Below are 21020 nucleotides of genomic sequence, written 5' to 3' on the forward strand. Positions count from 1 at the left end.
AGATACACACAGCCTGATCTGAAGACCACTGTTATATGTTAGTGCCAATTTGAATTTTATTCTTTATGACTCTAACTTTCTGATCATACTTTCGAGATCAGGTTTGTATAATTTTATAGGGCTTCTCTTAGCAAATTTAGGAGTCAGAGGAAATGTTGCCTTCATCCTTCATTTATATGCTTCGCTGGAAGCCTTAGCTACTTTGGGACTGTCAGCAGACAAATATTCTTCAGGGCACATAGGACTAAATGTTCCTCCCCTCCATGCACTGCTTGAATGGTTTTAAAATCAATTTAGGTACCATTACCAGGCAGTAGTTGTTGAGCAAAGCAGAATCCTAACTAAAGCTGAAAATCGAAAAGAGGCACATGGAGAGAGATTATTAGGACTTTTAAAGTTTTACAAGTTATTCTAATGTGTGCTGCAGAGATAAAAGTGTAGAACAGCGAAGTTTTTGAAACTAAAAAGGACAGCCATTTAACAAGGATCAACATACTTCTAAATCATTAACTAGTAGGGTACAATGGCAACCACTGATGTTGAATCCAAGATCTGAAGTCAAACCTTGAATTTTTTTGCCAGCATCTCCTTTTTCTCAGTTATTCTATCAGATGTTTTTTGGTAATTCTTAAAGCTGATGTTGCTTTTAAGTTTCCACAATGCCGTTCCTTCCCTCTCTGTCTCTTGAACGTGTTCTTACTCTAAGTTGTTGACTTCCTGATGTTTAAAGCATCTGCATTTCAAAATCCCTGTGACGTGTGCAAGAATAGTTTTTCATGAATGTGAACTACTCGGTCTTCAGTACTGCACAATATCTCTCCGTCCATTGATAACTTGGCTTAGATTTATATTTTGGAAAGTGACCAAATCCTGAAAGCCTAGTAAAAATCCACATGTACAAAGTATATCAGGTCAGGTATGAACGTTCACATTGTTAAAGGACCACTTACTCAACAAAAATCAGGGTATAGATAAAATAACCTTAGTGGTACCTAAGCGCCACTACCATAATTTCTGGGAAGTTCACCTTTTTAAAATCAAGATACACCTTTGGTATGCACTGAAGTCTATGACCTAAATTTTGCTAGTTCTAAGTGATGAATTTTAGAAGGTCTATTTGAACGGAAGTTATTTTCAATTATATTCTTAGGTTGTTTATATGTAATATTTTTTCATTTTAACATGAACAGAAACAAGAGTTTTCAAGATTGCTTCAAAATAAACATAAATTAAATTTAGGTAATCCAAGTACAAATTAATGATTAATGATAACAAAATCACTGTTATTAATAACATATTAATAATCATTGATATCAATAAATTTTACTTATATACTATTGATATTAATAAACAAATTTTTTTCTAGCAAACCAAATAAATATATCACTGCTTTTTCTTGCAGTTATTTGTTGAAAGAGTAGATATATCCAATTTAATTCTGCATCTTCAATTTCAATTTTATTTTTATAGAAAAAACTAAAGAAATTAAATTTAAAAACTGGCAAATAAAACAATTTCCCTGACAACTGATGAAGACTGAAACCAGCTCTGATATTTTCTGTCCACAAAATCAATAGCAGGAAGCCAACTGAAAATTGCAACCCTTGTTCTGTTTTGTGAGACAACAGGTTCTTTGCTCTGAGAGCAATGCAGACCCTCAGCTGGGAAAGGTTCAGTGGCACTGGAGTCGATGCTGTGATGCTCACAAACAGAAAATCTCATAACCATAATTTTTCCTTATGTTCAAGGACAAGTACTAAAGGCAAAACACTGGAGGACAAGGCCTTACTCTGGGAGAGACAGTGATGCAAAATGCTTCTGAAGTTGGCTGTGAAGTTTTGAAAACTGGTCGAACGATTTTTCTGTCAGGCTTGTTTCATCATTACTGTGAGTCACCTGGATTAGATAGAGCTGCAGAAAATAAACAGACGAAAATCAAAAGATGGCAATATCAACTTGCGATACATTCTAAAATCTGATTTCATGTAAACTAAACAAAACAAGAAGCTTTCTGCAAAAAATCATCACAAAAGCTAAGAGATGCAACTTGTAAAGGCAAAATTACCTATAAACACAGATATAAAGATAACATAATCTTATGTGCTGGGAACACACTGTTTAATTTCTGCTCTTCTTTTCTTGTGGACACTTTAATTAGCTCTTGATTTATAGTCTTCCACAGGGCAGGAACTGTTCCCTTTGATGGTTCTCTACTAATAGCTCTGGTTGTTATGATTTCTCCTTAGAACATCCTCCTTAATGGCGCTTCTGCTCAAACTGTAACTGATTTTTCATTTGCATAGTAAAAAAAAATCATAATATAAGGAAGGATGTGTAGCATAGTGAAAGGAAGTCTGAGATGAAGTCAAATGATATTTAAGTCAAGGTGACAGACTTGAGACTTACATTACTAGTTTTCTTGCTGAACCCTAAAATTGTTGCTTTTTGAATTGACCTGGTTTCACTCAGCATACAGGATTCCTGGGAAAAAGTCTGTGAAGTCGATTTGGCAGGGCTTATGGTTGTCATTTGTGCAAGTGTATGGATCAAATTATTCAATTTAACAGGGAAACACTCCAGACTTTCCTTTATTTTCCTAGAGAAATGAGAAAGAAAAGATAGTGAGTACTATTCCCTGAGTTGATTCATTTCATTTAAGATTTGTTCCCCAGCATTTGTTAGATATGGAAGAAGTCGAGAACCATGTCTATTTGGAGCCCAACTATTAAACAGCATTTTATAAACTTCAGGTTGTTACCAAATATAACAGAAATTTTCATGGTGAAATATAAAACTGTAATTGCCACACTGTATTTTAACTTCTTTTAGGTTTGTTTTTTATTTTTAGAGATGATTTTTAAAATTTAATTTTAGTTTATAATTATTTAAAATATTTACATAATTCCAGACATGAAATCTACAAAATAATACATCTTCCTGGAAGCCCAGAATCTGTTCCTGTGCTCTCTACGCCATTCCTTCCCTCCTCCTATATTTAAACATTTAGAAAAAATTATGGGTTAACTTTCAGTGTTTTATTTTTTAATTTTAATTTTATTTTTTGCCTATATTTGTGTTCCTCTCTCAACTACCTTACAAAAAGTTTGCATACTATAATACTATATTTAATATACGAGTATTTCATACGAAATGTTTTTCACTCTGTGGTCTTTTTTTTGGTTGGTTTTTGATGTCTCTGCTATTTAATTTTTTTTATATTTAAGAAGGTTTGCAATTATGCTCTAATGGTATAATAAATATCTTTATATAATATCCTTCATCCCCTCCATACCCTCTTCTCCAGTATCTGATTTTCAGGGTTATCCTTTTTATTCTGGTTAATACCATAAAGCAAACAGTATACTTACTCTGCTTTCCATATGTGCTTCCTATTCCACTTTCATTTTTTATAGAGCCATTCTATCTACATCGTACAGTATCTCTACTATACATACTATCCAGTCTCTCTTCTAACAATCATAAACTCTTAACTCTCTACCAGTCTTTATGTCGTCTCTCCCGTCATTTTGACTATCCAAAGCTTGTTCTATAGTAAATTCCCCAGGAAATGTGCAAGGAAATAAGTTTCTGAGTTCTGGGTGTTGACAACAGTTTGTCTGTGGTCTTTATATCTGAAAGACAATTTGGCTGGATACAATATCCTTGGCTCACATTTTGTTTTTTCAGTGCCATAAAAATATTATTCCATTTTCTTCTAGAATAAAGAATGTGCCCAAAACTCTGATGACATCTGAACTTCTCTCCCTTATAAATGACTCGGTCATTTTGCCTAGATGCTTAAAAGAAGTTTCTTTTTCTTCAAAGTCCAATAGTTTGCTAACATGTTCCAGGTTATTCTGGGTAATTTTTCTGAATACACAATGTGTCCTTTCAATACATAATTTCACTTTTTGATTTTTTTAGAAAGCTTTTAAAATTATGATGTTAGTGTTTGTTAAAATATTAAATATACAATTTAGTTTCTATACTTTTTTAATATATTATTTTGGGTTTTTTTTCCAGGGACTTCCATTACATGTATGGTGGATCTTCATTGCCTTTCTTCATTTCTTTTTATTTTAAAAGTCCTACATTTTTTGCATTTTCTGTTTCTCTTGAGGCATTATCTGTTGTGTCGTTGTGCTTATTTACTTCTGTGTTCTTTCTAGTTTATCGTTGTTAAAATTATGTTTTCTCTTATTTCTAATTCTTTAAAAAATTTTTTTTTTAAAGATTGGCAGCTGAGCTAAGATCTGTTGCCAATCTTCTTTTTTTTTTTTCCTTCTTGTCCCCAAAGCCCCAGAGTATATGCATAGTTGTATATTTTAGTTGTAGGTTCTTCTGGCTCTGATATGTGGGACACCACCTCAGCGTGGCTTGATGAGAAATGCTAGGTCCACGCCCAGGATCTGAACTGGCGAAACCCCGCGCTTCCCAAGCAGAGTGCACAAACTTAACCACTCGGCCACAGGGCCGGCCCCTATTTCTGATTCTTTCTTGGGTTCAATCATCTCATTTCTGAATTTTTTCTAATTGTGATCTATATTGTTCCTTTATACCTTTATTGTTTCTTAAATTTTTTTAGCTCAATTTGAAATATAAGGATACAACTTAACCCTTTGATGGGACTGTCTTTCTGGCATACTTTCACCATGTGGATTTTATTTTCATCCTATTTCTCTTTTACTTATTATAATTTTGTATGACATTCAAACATGACCCATTTTGTTTGCTCGTTTCAATATGAAATTAGCATTCCGGAACTTTCAGGAAGGATGAGAGGGTTTTCAAGGGTCTGAAGCTCCCTCTTTTGTTGCTATCACACAGTGATAAAATTGTTTCATACTTTCTGAGATATGCCTCTTTTGCTTCTCCTGTCACCCCCAAATTTTTCTGGACTTTGGTTTACCTTTGCTCCTCTGATCTTTCTCCTCTCAGTCTGTATTATACTTCCAGTAGTTTCTTTTCAGTGTAGGACTTTTTCCTGGAAGGGAGCCCCAGTTGTCTCTGAGAGTTCATAGACTTCTCCAACCTTTTCAGATTTGCGATAGAACCCTTGCTGTTCCCGGTGAATTGCAGTGTGTAAAAACCCTTTCCAGTTTCAGCTGCTGTTATCAAATTGGCCTGCTCATCTTCCCAGTGAGTACCTGTGGGCTCTCCAAAGTCCTGTGCTCAGGTCAATCAGATGATCTGTTGCTTCCTTAGCTTCTTCCCATAAGATGCAGATACACAGGTCTTATAACCTAAGGTTTGCCCCTACCTGCTTGTATTTCAGGCTTCTTGGGAATACCTTGTTACCTAGTTTTGTTGTAGATGTTGTCCATTGTTTTTGGGTTTTGCTACCCTATTTGATTTGTCTGTTTTATGGAAGAGATTCAGGGATATTAAAAAACTTGACTTTTTATAATATATAATTCAAGCAACACAGTAAAATGTGGAAGGTTCCCTTCATCCTTTGTCTATTACTACTCTCCTCCCTAGAAATAACCACTACAACAGTTTGGTATCATTTTTTGAGCTTTGTCTATACAGTTGGCTCCCTATCTGTAGGTTTTGCATCCATGGATTCAACCAACCATGGATCAATAGGCTTATGATGGTTGTGTCTGTAGTGAATATGTAGACTTTCTTCTTGTCATTATGTCCTAAACAATACAGTATAACAACTATTTACACAGCATTTACACTGAGTTAGGTATTATAAGTAATCTAGAGATGATTTAAGGTATATGGGAGGATGTGCATAGGTTAGATGCAAAGACTATGTCATTTCTCATAAGGGATGAGCATCTGTGAATTTTGGTATTCACAAGGGGTCCTGGAACCAATCCCTCATAGATACCAATGGACCACTGTACATTTGTGCAAACAAACAGACACACAAACACACAGACATACACACATTTACTCCCACTATATGCTAGGTTATATTCCAGTGTTGAGATATAGCAATGAACAAAACAGAAATTTCTCCCCTCACAGAGTTTATATAATGTGAAATTCAGACAATAATGAAATAAACATGTAAAAATACAGGATTTGAGAAAGTAATACGTACTATAAAGGAAACTAAAATAGAAACTGCCAAGAGGAAATATGGGGTAGGTAGCAGTGTTGCAATTTTAAATAGGATGATCAGGGATAATCTCACTGAAAAGATGAGCTGAATGATTTGACAAAGACCTTAATCTGCCAAGAGCGTAGGTCATGGAAATTTCTAACGGAGGTCATTCTAGCAGAAACAACGGCTGGTCCAGAAGCTCAGAGGTAGATGAATGACTGGTGTTTAACAAACAGCAAAGAACATCAGTTTGGCTGACACAGAGGGAGGAGGAAAAGAAGGGACTCAGACAGATAAAGGGAGCACCATTTTGTAAAAATTGTCATGTTCTGTGAGATCAAAGTAAAAAAGATAGGAGTCAAAAAATCACAATTATATGCAATGCTGTAATTCTGCTTTCTTAACTTAGTAATATATTTTGGAAGAAAAAGTTTATAGTAACTAGTGCATACTAAGTGGCTCCAAAATATTTTTTGAATGAACAAACTTTCTAATTCAGGACACCGAGTTAAATCTATTTTTCAAAATGACCACATAGTATCTGAAAGCATAGATGTACAATGCTTAATTTAACCAATTTGTTTTTTATTGCAAAAAACATTCTTTCCCTACTGATTCAACTTAGTCCAATACCAACGGTCTATATATGTATAGGTCTGCTTTTGGACTCTTCATTCTGTTGCACTTGTCAATTTGTCTGTCTCTGGGTAAACACTACACTTCCTTAAATAGCTAGAACTTATAATAAGCCTTGAAATCTGCAAGTTATTTTACCCTGTTCTTCTTCAGGTATTTTTTCACTATTGTAGGCCCTTTGACCTCCCAAATATATTTTAGAATCAGCTTATCAAGTTTACCCATACAAAAATAAATGTGTAAGGATTTAAGTGGTATTGCATTGAAAATATAAATCAATTTAGAGAGAATTAACATCTCTACAGTATTGAGATACGCAACCAATGAACATGGTGTATTTCTCCATCTAGTTAGGTCTTATTTTATATCTCTCTGGATGATTTTAGAATTTGTTTCTGTGGAAATTTTGCATATCTTTTGTTGGATTTATTACTCACTTGAACATATTTTTGTATGGCAAATTGTAAATGCTATCTTTTCCTAAATTTTATTTTAATTAATATTTTATAATATACAAGTAGATTTTTAACTCATTAATTCTAACAATATATCTAGATATTCTTTTGAAATATGTATGGACATAGTTATGTAATCTGCAAACAACGACGGAGTTTTCTGTCATCCTTTCCACTGCTAAGGCTTCCAGTTCAATGTTAAATGGAAGTGACAGCAAGCATTTTTGGTTTTGTTCCTTATTACAAAGGAAAAGCTTTCAATGTTTTACCACTAAGTATAATGCTTTCTGTAGGTTTGTAGGTGTAGGTTAAAGACATTTCTTTCTATTTCTAGAGTTTTTAAAAAACGAGTGATTCTAAATTTTATTAACTGTATTTTCCAGATCTATTGAGGCAATCATATAATGTTTCCCCTTTAATTTTTTCACTACTGAGTCTTGAATGCTTATCTTGTAACCACTTTACTTTATTGAATTCTTGTGATTCTAAATATTTTTTAATTCTCTGAGATTTTTTATTTGTTGTTTTACTTAAGAGGAAAATAACAATATAATAAAGTTTAAATATAGAGTTTTACTATCAAAATAGAGGTATTATAATCTTTTTCCTGATATTAATGGGAATGCTTGTAATTTTTCACTTCTAAAAATATAATATTTATCTAAGTTTCCTTTTACTCTGAGCTTACTAAAATTTTCTAAGAGGAATAGATGTTGAATGTAATCAAACACTACTTTTCTGGGTTGGCATCTATCAAAGTTATCATGCAATGCCTTCTTTACAACTAATCTGCCATGTCCTCAATGTTAATAACATAGTTCCATAATGTTTAATAATTTTCCCCTCAATTTTATAAAACTCGAAGCCCATTTATCTTGTTCTGGTATTAGATTTTTTTTTTAATAAATTCCAAATTTTTCCATTATTAGACATCAATCTATGCAAAACTTTGCTGAGAAAGTGAAAATATGACTGATCATTATTCATTTCCACAGTGTTCATTTTTTTCGAAAGATGTTCTTTGACTTTATGAATTTATGGGTATATAGTGCAGTATAAAACATTTATTTCTTCCCTCATCAATAGTTTAGAGACATGAAGATAATAATAATAGTAGGAATATAATACTAATCATGATGTAAGGAGAACCTACCATCATTCATTCATTCAAGAAATATTTACTGAAGATATTTTTTGTCTTTGGGTGGAAAGCTCTAGGGTGCCAGCACATAGTGTCTTCTCATGAAGATAGCCTTATGAACCATAAATCTTAAGTTCTAATGTACCTGCCCTCACAAAATTCCAGCTATGTCCATGCCTTATTCTTACATTGCCCAACAGTTAAAATGTAAGAAGACTGGAGATGAAGGATGAACTTTTATGATAAGCCTATAGTTTTAGGACAGACTTTTGCTTAAATCCATCTCTTATCTCTCAGGTGGCTGACTTAACAGGTCAGATAAAACAGTGCTGTTAAATATGACCCGACTTGGGACTGGGGACCTGAGAGCCATAGGTTTCAGGGCTCTGTGGGGATCTGACTTAGCTGGGTGGCAGCTCTCTGATTTATTTTGTTTAATGGCAGCATCAGCAAGATCATGCTTTGGAGTATTATATTACAGGTCCAAAGTAGTAGCTGGAAGGATCCAGTTCTTAAGTTTTCTAGGGGAAACCTCCAGGCAGTCTTGAAAAGCACTTCTAACTCCCTGCTAGGCACTGTTCCATGTGCTGGAACACTGGTGAAAAAGAGAAATCAGATTTCTGCCCTCAGGGAGTATATATCCTTTGGCAGACCCTGTACTAAATGCCTTATGTTGATCTTTTCATCCTTAGAGGAAAGCAGTAAAATTATTTTAGCAATAGATAAGCAAAAGACTGAGAGGTTAAATGCAAACCAAAGGTGACATCATCTATAACCGAAAACTCTAATTCATATTTATGTGATTCCAAAGTCTTTGCTCTCATTGTGGATTATTTATAATGAACAGTCTTTCAACTTTGTCTTTAAGAGAGAAATAAGCCAAGAGATTTAGCATGAAATTCTCACATAGAACAAGGGCACTAAAACAATAATCCTTTACTTTTTCCAAAGAAATAACCCTTAGGTAGAAAAAAATTTAACAGTAGTCCTTGTAGCCAGGGAACACAGTCCAAAGGGGCATACATAAGCATACAATTTCTTAAGCTTTAGATCCAATCTTAAAAATGTGTACAAATTCTATTCTACTTCATAACACATGTACTTTTTTATATAATATAAATATTTTAAATTGTTCATCATCAGAAACAATTGCTAACACGTTTCCTAGCTATACGTGGGTGAATGGGCACTCGAGTTCATCAGTCTTAGAAAATTAGGTTGAATCCAGGAGGTCTGATCTCCCTTGTTGGGTTCGGCATATAGGCCGATATTTTTTTCTCAGATTAAATATGATAATATTTTTAAAATTCACATTCATGTTAATACGTAACTACAAATGGCAAAAGTTTTTCAGTGCTTCATGAGCCGCATCAGAATAACCACAGAGGAGGGATGCCTATAACGCGGTGGAGTGGCGGTTAAATGACGGTTCTCAGGCAACACTTGATAGAACTTACAGCGAAAACATATTTCTATTGCTGAAGTTGTTTATATCATTTTGTGGTTTGATAGAACACCTGTTTTACTGGTCAGTCTCTTTAAGAGTCTCAGGGAAATATTTCTCTCTGCATGATTTTAGAGGGAATTTGCAAGAGAACGTTCTTATTTTACCATTGATACTATAATTTTATCATATACAAATAGAAAAAGAGTTTCAAGTGACTTACACTTCCCATGAACAAATGTCTTCATCTAACTCTCAAAGTGCATCTTCACTGCAGTGATTTCACATATGTGTACTAAACATACTACTTTTTTCTCTTTTTGTATTGGAGTTACTGAATGTCCAGCTCTGTGAGTCATTCTTGACCATTCAGAGGGAACAATGAAGTAATACAACTTTATCACAATTTCTTTTATTTCATGAAGAAAACTAATAGATTGACATTGAACTTTCAATCTCTGAAAAATCTGATCAGCACTTTCTCATCCTTAAGCCTATAAAATACGCTGTTGTGGGGGATCATAATTTGCTAGCCCAAAATGTGTCTTTTTGGCTTGATTATTTTTTAGAACAAAAGACTCAGAAAGAAACCTTGACATGACTCCTAATTGCCTAAAAGAATTTAAGATATAAGGCCTGCCCCAGGAAGGAGCTATCACAGATAACTCTATGTGTAGTGGACTGAGAGGAATTTTGCTGGTCTATTTTTATCAAAGTTCTCTCTCAAGTCACATTGTCCATAGATGGCCCAGCAAACATTTATTTACCAAATATTTGCTTTTCTATCTTTGTGTGAATTGCCTTCTTCCCCTCTGAAGTCTCAAACCACTACCCACAACATCCTCCTTTGTCTTTAACTAAAGAAGGTATTTAAGGTGGTAGTTTCAGTCATTTTAGTGAGTTTACTCAGTTTTCCTTGGTTTCTCCCATGTATACATGCTGTTAAACTTTGTTTGATTTTCTGCTCTTATTCTGTCTCATGTCAATTTAATTCTTAGACCAGCCAGAAGAACCCAGAGGGGAGAGGAATAGTTCTTCCTCCTGTACACTACCAAGCTAATTCCCATTTTGTTATAACTTTATACTGGGCCAATAAATATTTAACCCATATATTTTAGCCAAAAAAATTACCATTCTGAAATTAATTCAACAAGTAATCATTGCTGATGCATTCTTGGTACACAATACAAAAAAGTTCCTCTCTATGCACTTTTATTTTTTAAAAATTCAAGGCTGCCTGACATGAAAAAGAGAGCACTTGATGATTTTGGCTGCACATTTATGTAATGTGTATCTACACGTATGAACACAAAAATTTAAGCTTCATAGTCTATCCTTTTAAATATGATAGATACTAAAAAGGATATCTCATATTAATCCTTGTGGCTTTGATGGCATGGTACCCTAATTTGAAAAACATCGTTATAAGCATTTAGATATTTTCTTACCATGTTCTTTCAACTAATCTGAAAACAACTAAAGTTAAATATCTGAGATTATCAAAGCATTAGGAGTTTCATCTGTAGGATTTTTTTTTCCACATGATTTTGCTTAGGGTCCTGGGAAGAGCACCATTACACAAGAAATCAATTTTGTTCTATTCTGAACTCAGTTCTGCGTGTGATCTCAAGAAATACAATTAACTTTCAGGAGGCTCAAAAGTTTTATCTATAAAACATAGTTCATGACTAAACCATGCCATCCCTCAGGATTATTGATGTGATCAAATGAGTAGGAAATGAGTGACATAAAAAGTCCCTGGAAATAGAACAATATTATGCAAATATTATTTCAGAAAGCTTACTACCAAATAAGTAAAGAAATGAACATACAGGAGCCCAAAAGGTAGCAAACTACAGTCAGAGGGATACAAAAAACCCAAATGTACACATTTATGGTTCTACGGAAAGTGACATGGTAAACTCTCTTAAAATCCTACAAAAGAGATACTAAATAGGGATTAGAACAAGGGGCAGCTTTAGAGCTTCTTATCTTTCTTTTCTTTTCTTACTTTTTTTTTCCTTTTCTCCTGCTTCATAGTATAGAACCTGGCTTAAAAAAAAGAAACCAAACTATGCTGTTTTCCAAGTTGAAGTTTCAGGTCTTCAGAATTCATCTACAAGGTCAGCAAGTCTTATGCAAATGTCACCACAGTCACCTGACGGCATACAAACAAGAATTCCATGCTCCATGGCCTTGACTATGAATAAGTAATTCTTACACCTTCTTATGGAGGCTCCTTACAAAAATTAGCCAAATCAGAGCAAATGGGATAAAGGAACTAGGCAAAGGTTGATGGGCTGGTCTTATGTATAAGGACTATGCCAGTGAAATGATATTCCAGGTTTTTATGCCCTCAACCAAAGCCAGCTTATTTTATTGATTGAAATCTTATGCAAAGCAAGATAACAAACCTTAACATGCAATAATAAAAAAAAAATCAAGTGATAAACAGTAGTATAATTAAAGTAGTAAAAATCTTAAAATACATTTAAAAATAGTAAATTATTTTAGTCTCGTTGCTTGTTAAATCCTTGGAAGGTACCAACTGTATGCAATGCACAGGGTCAGGAATACCAGCGAGGACTGACTGATGCACGTAGCTGTTGAGGAGGTAACAGCTGTTGTGAAACAGCACGTTCTGGACTATTCATCTTTTTTAACTGATGACTTCTGGTACTCTTGGTGAGAACGCTAAACTTTCCAAATGCTCTTAAGCTTTACACTGATAGTCTCCTGAAGAATTAAAATATCTTTTTTTAAAGCCAACAGCTAAGGTGTATGTAGGGGGCTCAGGGACTCTGGCTCCTGTGTCTGTGATGTGGAGTCCAGGAGCACTCTCTCTGGATGTCATCAACATTTCTAGCAGTTTCACAGTACTTATTGGGACAGTCATTGTGTCTACTCTGCCCAATGGCCCCTCATAACTAAGATTGTTGTCTCTAAAGCTCAAAGTTCAGAGAAGAAATTCTAGGCTGTTCTTTGTGAAGCCCTGGCCCATGATAGGAATAAGGATAGGCAACAGAATCCATGATGGCTTTGCATGAATGATCCTGTCCAATAGGGACAAAAGCAACTAGTTAATTAAGCTGTCTTTCTCTGGAATTTATACTGGAGAATACTGGCCAAAGGGCAAAGGGAAGCAGAATAGGATAGGCAGGGATAAGCAGGGTAGAAGGTCTTGTTTCCATTAGAAACTAGCCAGGCCCTATTGGTTTCTGGGGTTTGTTAAGTTACGGTTTGAGGCCATGTATACCTTTTCCCAAGGATACCAGATAGAATCTCTGGTTCTTGCTACCAAAATACCTCACTCATGCAAACAATTTGTTTTTTTGAAGCATGCAGCTTTGATTTGTTTCAAGCTGCCTTCAGTTTTAGTTGAAGAGCAGGAGATCTTATACTTAGTAAACCAAAGAATCTGTGTGACAGGCCAAATGGAATATTTGGGAATACATGGAAAATTTCCTCTCACATTTTTGGAGGAGGAAATGGATGAAGTGAAAGCCATGATCAGTAAGTGGGAGGGGATGTAGGCAGGGAAGTTTACGCTTAATGATCCCAGTCTGGTCTGTGAAATAGGTTATCTGTTTCTAAGGACAGCTAACCCGAGCTTTGAGAGTGATTGAAAATTCTAAAATAACCCATTTGGAGGGCATTTTAATGGATGGTTGCTTTTGTTGCCCAGCAGTGGGCTTGGCAGAGATATTACATGAGAGTATCAATTTGCAGCGACTGAGTCATGATACTTTCTTGATTCTATTCAACAGCACTCAGCTGTAAGGGTAGTAGAGAAAATTAAGGGAAGCAGAGAGAGAAGTTGGCAATGATGTGGAAAACCTTTGTGGCCAGCAAACCAATTTTATTCTTATTTTTCTCTAAATGCCATTAATTGTAGTACAGTTTTTAATGCCATGCAGAGTATAGCACCCTCTGAAACTCTTATAATCAGCACTTAACCCAGAATGTGATTACCTAGGAGTGAGGTAGGATCCTGTATTCTTCATAAATAGAGTACTCCCTTGGAGAGAAAGGAAAGGCCATTTCTTTCTTTCAAGCCTCAAATAGGGTCAAGAGGGACAGCCTCTTGATGCTAATACTGTAGTCAGGACTAGGGAACTTAAGGTAGCCACATGTGCTGTGTCTCAGATGGCTTAGTCCTCATTCATGACCTAGATCTGTGAGTTTGGTGGTGATGAGGGGGGAAGTGGATTTTCTTGTCTTATTTTTATCTGGATCTTAGTAGTGACATCAGAATAAACAGTGGCATAAAACTGTTAGCCTACCAGAACAAAGAGAACAAGGAGTTTAAGTATACAGGGGCTCTCATAAGTATACTAGAGTTAATGACACTCACTGAAGCACCAAGACCAAAGCTGGAGTCATCACAGAACTCAGCCTGTCAGAACAAAGAGAACAAGCAGTTTAAAGGTCCATGGGCTCTCATGAGTATATTAGAGTTAATGACTCTCATTGAAGCGCAAAGACTAATGCTGGATCCATCATAGAACTTGGCTTCTTTTTTTGGTAAATTATGTGCACTGACATCTACACTTCAAGTTTCTCAAGTTTTGAAATCCTTGTGATTTCAGAGAACACAGCTTAAGATAAAAATATTATATACACAGAAAAGTAAACAAGTGCACGTAATTTTTAACATTTATTTGAATCAGGTGGATGACATCATTTAAGACTCCATTATTGTTTTTATTAAGCAAGCTACTTTTATAAATTCACTCTATAAGTTGTTTAAGTATTAACAAAAGAAGTATAACTTTTTTAAAAGTTTAAAATATCTAAATAATAGAGAGATCTTAAGTAACTTTTTTAAATGGTAAAGAATGATAGAATCAATTGGGATTTCTTAAACCCTGATAATGAGTCCTTCACAGTCCTGGATGGAATGTGATAGAAAAGGTCTTTGACACTTGATATACATAGGCTGACCAAGGAACTTAGAGAAGAGTTGAAGAGACAAGCTCAAAACACATTAAATCATATATCAAAATAAAGGTATGTAATTGAGACTTTAGAATAAAATATACTACTGAGACAAGCTCTTGGAACTAAAAGGAAGAGTGAGTCTCACGGGAGATTTGTCTGAGGAGAAAAGGAGAGAAAAATATAGAGAGGTTCAAGGCATGTGGTAATGGGCCAAAACAGAAAAAGAAAGGAAGGTGACTGTCTTGGAGTCAGTAGCCAAATTATCCCATGTAGGTCTCCCAGGGCAGCAATTATAGCAGATCCCAAACCAAACACCCAGGGGACACCTGGTAGTGGCACAGAGATAATAGTTCTGGGAAGGGACTTCTGTCCTCCAACAAGGCTTGGGATATGACATGCCATAGTTTAGACGACTAGATGCCTTTTAGGTCTGCAATGGAGAACAAGTTCTTTACCATAAAGTTGTAGAAGTTTAATTAACAGAACCTACTATATAACATATGAAAGCAAGAAAATTAGCCTAGCAGAGATAGGCAGGCAGGATAACAAGGTCTAGCTCGCTGCCAGGAGGTTACTGGCTTCAGATCAACTTCCCATATCAGTTCACACCCTCTTGAATGGGAAAGGTGGATGATTCAACCTAGGCCAGCTCACCCATATCTAAGATTCTGCTCTTTACAGATCTGGGTGTGTCAGAGGAAGTCAGGGGAGGTGGAGGGATGGGACTTTGACAGAAAAATAAAGCCTACAGTAGTCCCCTCTTATCTGTGGTTTCACTTTCCACAGTTTCAGTTACCATTGTCAACCACGGTCTGACAATATTAAATGGAAAATTCCAGAAATAAACAATTCATAAGTTTTAAATTGTGAGCTGTTCTGAGTAGTGTGATGAAATCTCATGTCATCCTGCTCAGTACTGCCCAGATGTGAATCATCCCTTTGTCCAGCAGATCCACGCTATATACGACACCCACTTGTCAGTCACTTAGTAGCCTTCCAGGTTACCAGATCAACTGGTGTGGTATCACAGTGTTTGTGTTCAAGTAACCCTTATTTTACTTAACGATGGCCACAAAGCCAACTTTATTCTTAGTTATTGTTGTTAACCTCTTACTGTGCTTAATTTGTAAATTAAACTTTATCATAGGTACATATGTATTGGATAAAACATAGTATATATAGGGTTCGGTAGTATCTGAGGTTTCAGGCATCCATTGGGGTCTAAGAACATATTCCCTGTGGATAATGGAGTACTACTGTATTTACATTTTTCCTGTGGCCAGGGCCTGATGAAGCTTTTTTCATCTGGTGTAGTTTTTTCCCTTTGTTTTAAATGGTAGGAGGGACTATTTGTAAACTGTAGCACTATAATTGCTCTGTCTCAGCAATGACACGTGAAACAGGCTATAGCCCAATCGTATGTTTCCAATCTCCATCTTTTCTGGCCCTCTCCCTGCTCCTCCCTTGTCTCCTCACCCAGTCTCATTGACACTTCAATCACTATGCCTACTATGCTGCAGCCCACTTTAAAGAAAGGCGTTCCACTCAGATCCTGATGGAATAGCCAGAGGGGGCTATTTTTGGTAACATGTGAACCCCCCCACCTTGGATGGAGTTAACTGGACCAGGATGGGCAGCTAGAGTGAAAGGCTCATTCCTGTTGATGAGATCCCCAGAGCTGTCATGAACTCCAAAGGACCTTCCAGCCTTTGTGACAGATGTCCTTCTGCTCTTCCCGAGGCAGGCTGATAGCCTTTCCCTGGGATTTCTCATACATGTCCCCCATCTCCATTAGTTGAGGCAACTTGAGAGTCCCTCATCCTTGAAACCAAGGATCTGAAACACCTATGCAAGTCTTCAAGCTAGTGTTTATGGCCACAGACAGTTGTCCACTAATATTTGTAGTTTCTAAGTGGATATAAACAAATGATTCTTTTACAAATAGTAAAGAGGTACCTTTACTATTAAAGGGCATTTTTCAAGACTCAAGAAACCTACAAGACTCTCCTAAAGAATCTCTAATCGTAGAATTTCAGAAACAAACTACATAGCAGGAAAGTATATCTTTCTTAAAGGCTCTGCCCACTGTTCCTTAATCACATTGTATGATTTCCAATACTGAATGTCAAAAAACCCCTAGACCAGAGGATCAAAGCCCTAGCTCTGAGTCCTGGTCCTAGCTCTGCTTCTGACTACTACTTCTTTTAATCATGGGCAAGACCCTTAATTCTTTGGATCTGTCTCCCTATTTGCTTATCTATTGTCAGAATAAATAAACTTAAGTGCTCTTCCAGCTCTAATACTCTGTGATTCTGTCATGTTGCTTCTCCTGAACCATTAGAGCACCCTATCCATTAAAGTTCAGGAAACAGAGATCCTTTGCAAACGTGAAATTCCCCAAGTGTTCAGGACGTCCCTGTGAACTCTCACTATTCCCTTGGAATGGAGAGAGATTCTGCACTATGCACTCTGGAAGGGGAAAGGAAAAGTAATACCTGCGTGGGAGAGGTTTTATTATAAGTAGTGTTTTCTTCAAAAGGACAAAGCATACATCCATTAAAAAGAGCATAATCTGTGTTTACAAATTTCCAGTTGAAAATCTTAGAAGAATATAAAATTAGACTCAAATAAGACTCAATATTACAAAGTTACAGAAAACAGCACTGCATTTCTCTACTTAAATTGTTTACTAGGACAATAATTACGGCTAACATTTATTTAGCATCTAAAATTTGCTAGCAATTATGCAATCTGTTTAAAAACTGACGTCCAAAAGAATCTTATATGATAAAATGCACCACCCTTTTGACAATGATTTTGAGTCTGATATCCGCTGTATTCTGCCCATGCTCTTACCCTAATGTATACTGTTTTCCCAGACTTGCTTAACAAAAAAAAGATTAAAAATAGAAGATAGTCACCACATATTCCAATATTTGTACCGTCTTAGAGATGTAAGTAGTGAGGCCATATCTCATCATAAATCTCTTTTTCCAAATTGTTTTTCTGGACATAGTTCAAGTAGAACAACCAATTTATTTATGTCAGCCCTTGCTCTTTTCAATGACCTCTTATTGAGCAATGTGTTAGAAGAAGAGCCTGGTTAGCAAACAATGGCATGCTACAGAAACACTGACTAAGGCCTTCTGCTGGACATTCACAGTGCTCCCTTTCTACCCCTCGGGAAAGAGGACACAAGCTGGTTTTACAAACAATAGCTTTATACCAATGACTGTTCCCCTGACGCCCTCTCAAATGTGAAGCGTGTGTTTATACACATGCATATACGCACACTCATACATTCACAGCTAATCTTACTTGGTGAAATGACTTGTTGCTTCCAGGTCTGTGTCTTGTGGACGAAGATTATTATACACATATCTAAGGTCTTGGATTCCACTGAGCTCAGGCAATCCCGCATGCAGCATCTTAGCAAAACAAACAAACAAAACAAAAACAAAAAACCTCAGAATAAATCTAAATCAAATCTTACTTGGTTGAATTTGGTTAAGCTTTCTTGGTTAATCTCAGAAATACATATAAACTTAAATTTACATAGCAATGCCTTTCAGTTTGTAAACATGAATGAATTTAAGTTCATGTTTTTTAACCTTCCATATTTGGTAGCAGAAGCAACAATAATAAGAAACAATAAAATTGTCAGAGTACTTGCAGATTAATAATTTAACTTTATCTACATCATAAACCGCTGAATATGCATGACAGTATCATTATTTCCATCTTGCTTTCCTGTAGAAGAGGCATATTTAGCACAGGACAAAAACAATAATAAGAGTTCTAGTGTCAGATTTTCTGGACCCACCATTTACAATCTGAATGATCCTGAAAAGTCTCTTAACCTCTTTGAATCTCCATTTTCTCATTTTTAAAGTAGATATAAAAATACCCAACATGTTTCGGGAGAATCAAATGGCTAATGAGTAAGAAAGAGCTTTATATATTATGAATTATTATACAAAAATTATATCACAATACCTATTTTAAAGAAGAAAATGTTAATCCCCCAAAACTGTAAGTGAAGTGTCCAGATCAAAAGGCATGTAAGTAGAGAGTTAAAGCTCATCCTTTTGGTTCTTAATCTTATGTTCTTTCATAAGTCTATGACTCATACTATAAGAACACAACTTTCCCTAGTTAAGTAGTGATTGCATTCATTAAAGATTATTAAAGCAACAAAATAAACATAAAATTGTACAAAGGATCAAGTATTTTTCTGCCAACCTCTAGAAAAATACTTTGTTTATATTATAGTGTAGACTGAGAGATAATATTCTTTTTAGTTATAGGCAAAAATATTTGAGAAAAAATAGATCTTTCTGAAACAAATTTGAACTTTGCAAAAAGAAAAAAAAGAATGTTATCAGTTCCTCTATGACTCAGGTGATAAATTACTTCCTGCTCTGTAATAAAGACACTCAGAGTAGTGAGAGGATAAGAACAATGCTGTTAATCCTAAAAATAAAGAATAAACTGAGAATACAGTTATGGAGTATGGGTAAAGTTGTAAATGACTTGATGAAGTTCAAGGGAGGAAAAAATATATGTGAAACTATTTTCCTTTCCCACTGTCCTCCCACAGGCTGAGGGAACAGCATATATACATAGATGTACAGAGGAGAGCAGGATATTTTTCATTTGTCCACAGAAAGAAATCCAGATGGCTTGCTGGAACATAGGGTATCCTGTGGGTGAGCGACAAGAGATGGGGCTGAAAAGGCAAGTAGGGTAGGATGTTTAGCAATATTAAGATTTTGTACTTCATCCTAAAGGCAAGAGAAAGCTCTTTTAGTCTTTTAACATAGGCATTAAAAGAACTGAATTGTGTCTTAGAAAGATCATTGTGGTTATGCATGGAAAGTGGATTAAAGTGGGGCCGAATAAGAGGCTGGATGAGGAGACTGGGTATGGAGATAAGCTATTGGATTTTAAATATAGGCAAGAAATAGAACTAAGAAAACTGATTGATTGGATATATTTGGAGGGCTGGGTGAGGTCTAAAGCATGTAGCTGTAAATGTAGATTCAGGAGTCATTAGCATACAGCTAGTAATGGAAATCACGGAAAAGGATCAGGCAGTGCTGCAAGGTTGTCAACTGCCTCTTCTATTCAAATTCATGATACCTAAATTTGAGTAAATTCTCTTCTCTTACAAACTCTTCCTCCTTTTTCCTGTTTCACGTCTTCATTTATACTGCCACTATTGTCCAACTAACAAGAAATTCGTATCTTTTTTGATTCCTTCTTCTTCCTGATTCCCAACGTCAATCACTTAATTTTATAAAAACCACCTCGGCAGTCGCTTGTATTCAGTCTCCTTTGCATTGCAATTATTATCCTAGTTCAGCTCCTCATCTTCATTTGCTTAGATATCTTGAGTTGTCTTTATCTAGTTCTCCAATCCCTGTCTCTCTAATCACATCACTTCTGATGGATCTGTCTAAAATCCAAGTGAGATGATGGTACTCCCTTCATCAAAAACAAAGAAACTTCTAGGTTCTCAGGGTCTGTACATTAAAGTTCAAAAATCCACATTCTGGTCATAAATGGCTTTCATAGTCTAACTGTGATCTATCACTTCAACTTTATCATTTACATGGATCTCCCTTTGTACCACAGACTGGGTGCACGTGACTACCTCCATTTCCAACACATGTCATGCCCACGCTCTTTAAGCCTCCACCCACACTTACATTCTCCTCTCAGTCAGGATTCCTATCCTCTCCCTCCTCGTCTAGTGAAATTCTTTTCGAAAGTGCAGCTCAGATGTTTCTTCCTCCTTGAAGTACCACTGACCCTCTTGATAAGATTTAATTACTACTTTCTTTGCACAGCAATCATGTCTTGGACCCACCTCTTTCACAGTACTTAGTGCTGCCTAGCTTTTACTGTGTTTTGTTTGTGCATATGTTTGTCATGTTAGATTTTTAAGTTCTTTGAGAATAGAGACAGTTTTTATTCAATGTTGAATTGTCTCTACTGCCTAGAATGATACTTTGTATATAGTTTGAACTTAACGAATGTCTGTGAAATAATGAACACATGAATGAATGAAAAAATATCTGTCCCTGTTAGGCTTTGGAAACTGATAAGTAGCAAGTTCAACCCTGATCACTAAACTTAAAATCAACCATAAGGAGATATGTTCCCAACAGCAACTACAGTCTAGATTAGACTTTATCTTATCAGTTCTGTATTTATAGTTCTAGAGACATCTGTGTACTTATTGAGGCAGTTTTCCCCTTTATCACACTATGATTGTCTATTTGCTAAGAACAGGCTTCTCCCCTGGATCTGAATTGCTTTCCAGTTTCTCTGGATATC

General features: G+C 35.7%; 1 protein-coding gene across 10 annotated transcripts in view; it reads right to left on the reverse strand.

Moving 5' to 3' along the window:
• Positions 1–21020, reverse strand: part of PIK3C2G (phosphatidylinositol-4-phosphate 3-kinase catalytic subunit type 2 gamma) — a 363044-nt gene that overhangs the window by 63938 nt on the left and 278086 nt on the right. For all 10 annotated transcript variants that reach the window (XM_046638270.1, XM_046638261.1, XM_046638263.1 and 7 more), the window contains 3 exons: positions 17997–18106; positions 2407–2596; positions 1790–1911 (listed from right to left, as the gene is read on the reverse strand). In XM_046638270.1, the coding sequence (XP_046494226.1) occupies positions 1790–1911; positions 2407–2596; positions 17997–18106 (422 nt within the window). The remainder of the gene's footprint in view (positions 1–1789; positions 1912–2406; positions 2597–17996; positions 18107–21020) is intronic.

The sequence above is a fragment of the Equus quagga genome, chromosome 1 (genome assembly GCF_021613505.1).
Source record: "Equus quagga isolate Etosha38 chromosome 1, UCLA_HA_Equagga_1.0, whole genome shotgun sequence".
Classification (NCBI taxonomy): Eukaryota; Metazoa; Chordata; class Mammalia; order Perissodactyla; family Equidae; genus Equus; species Equus quagga.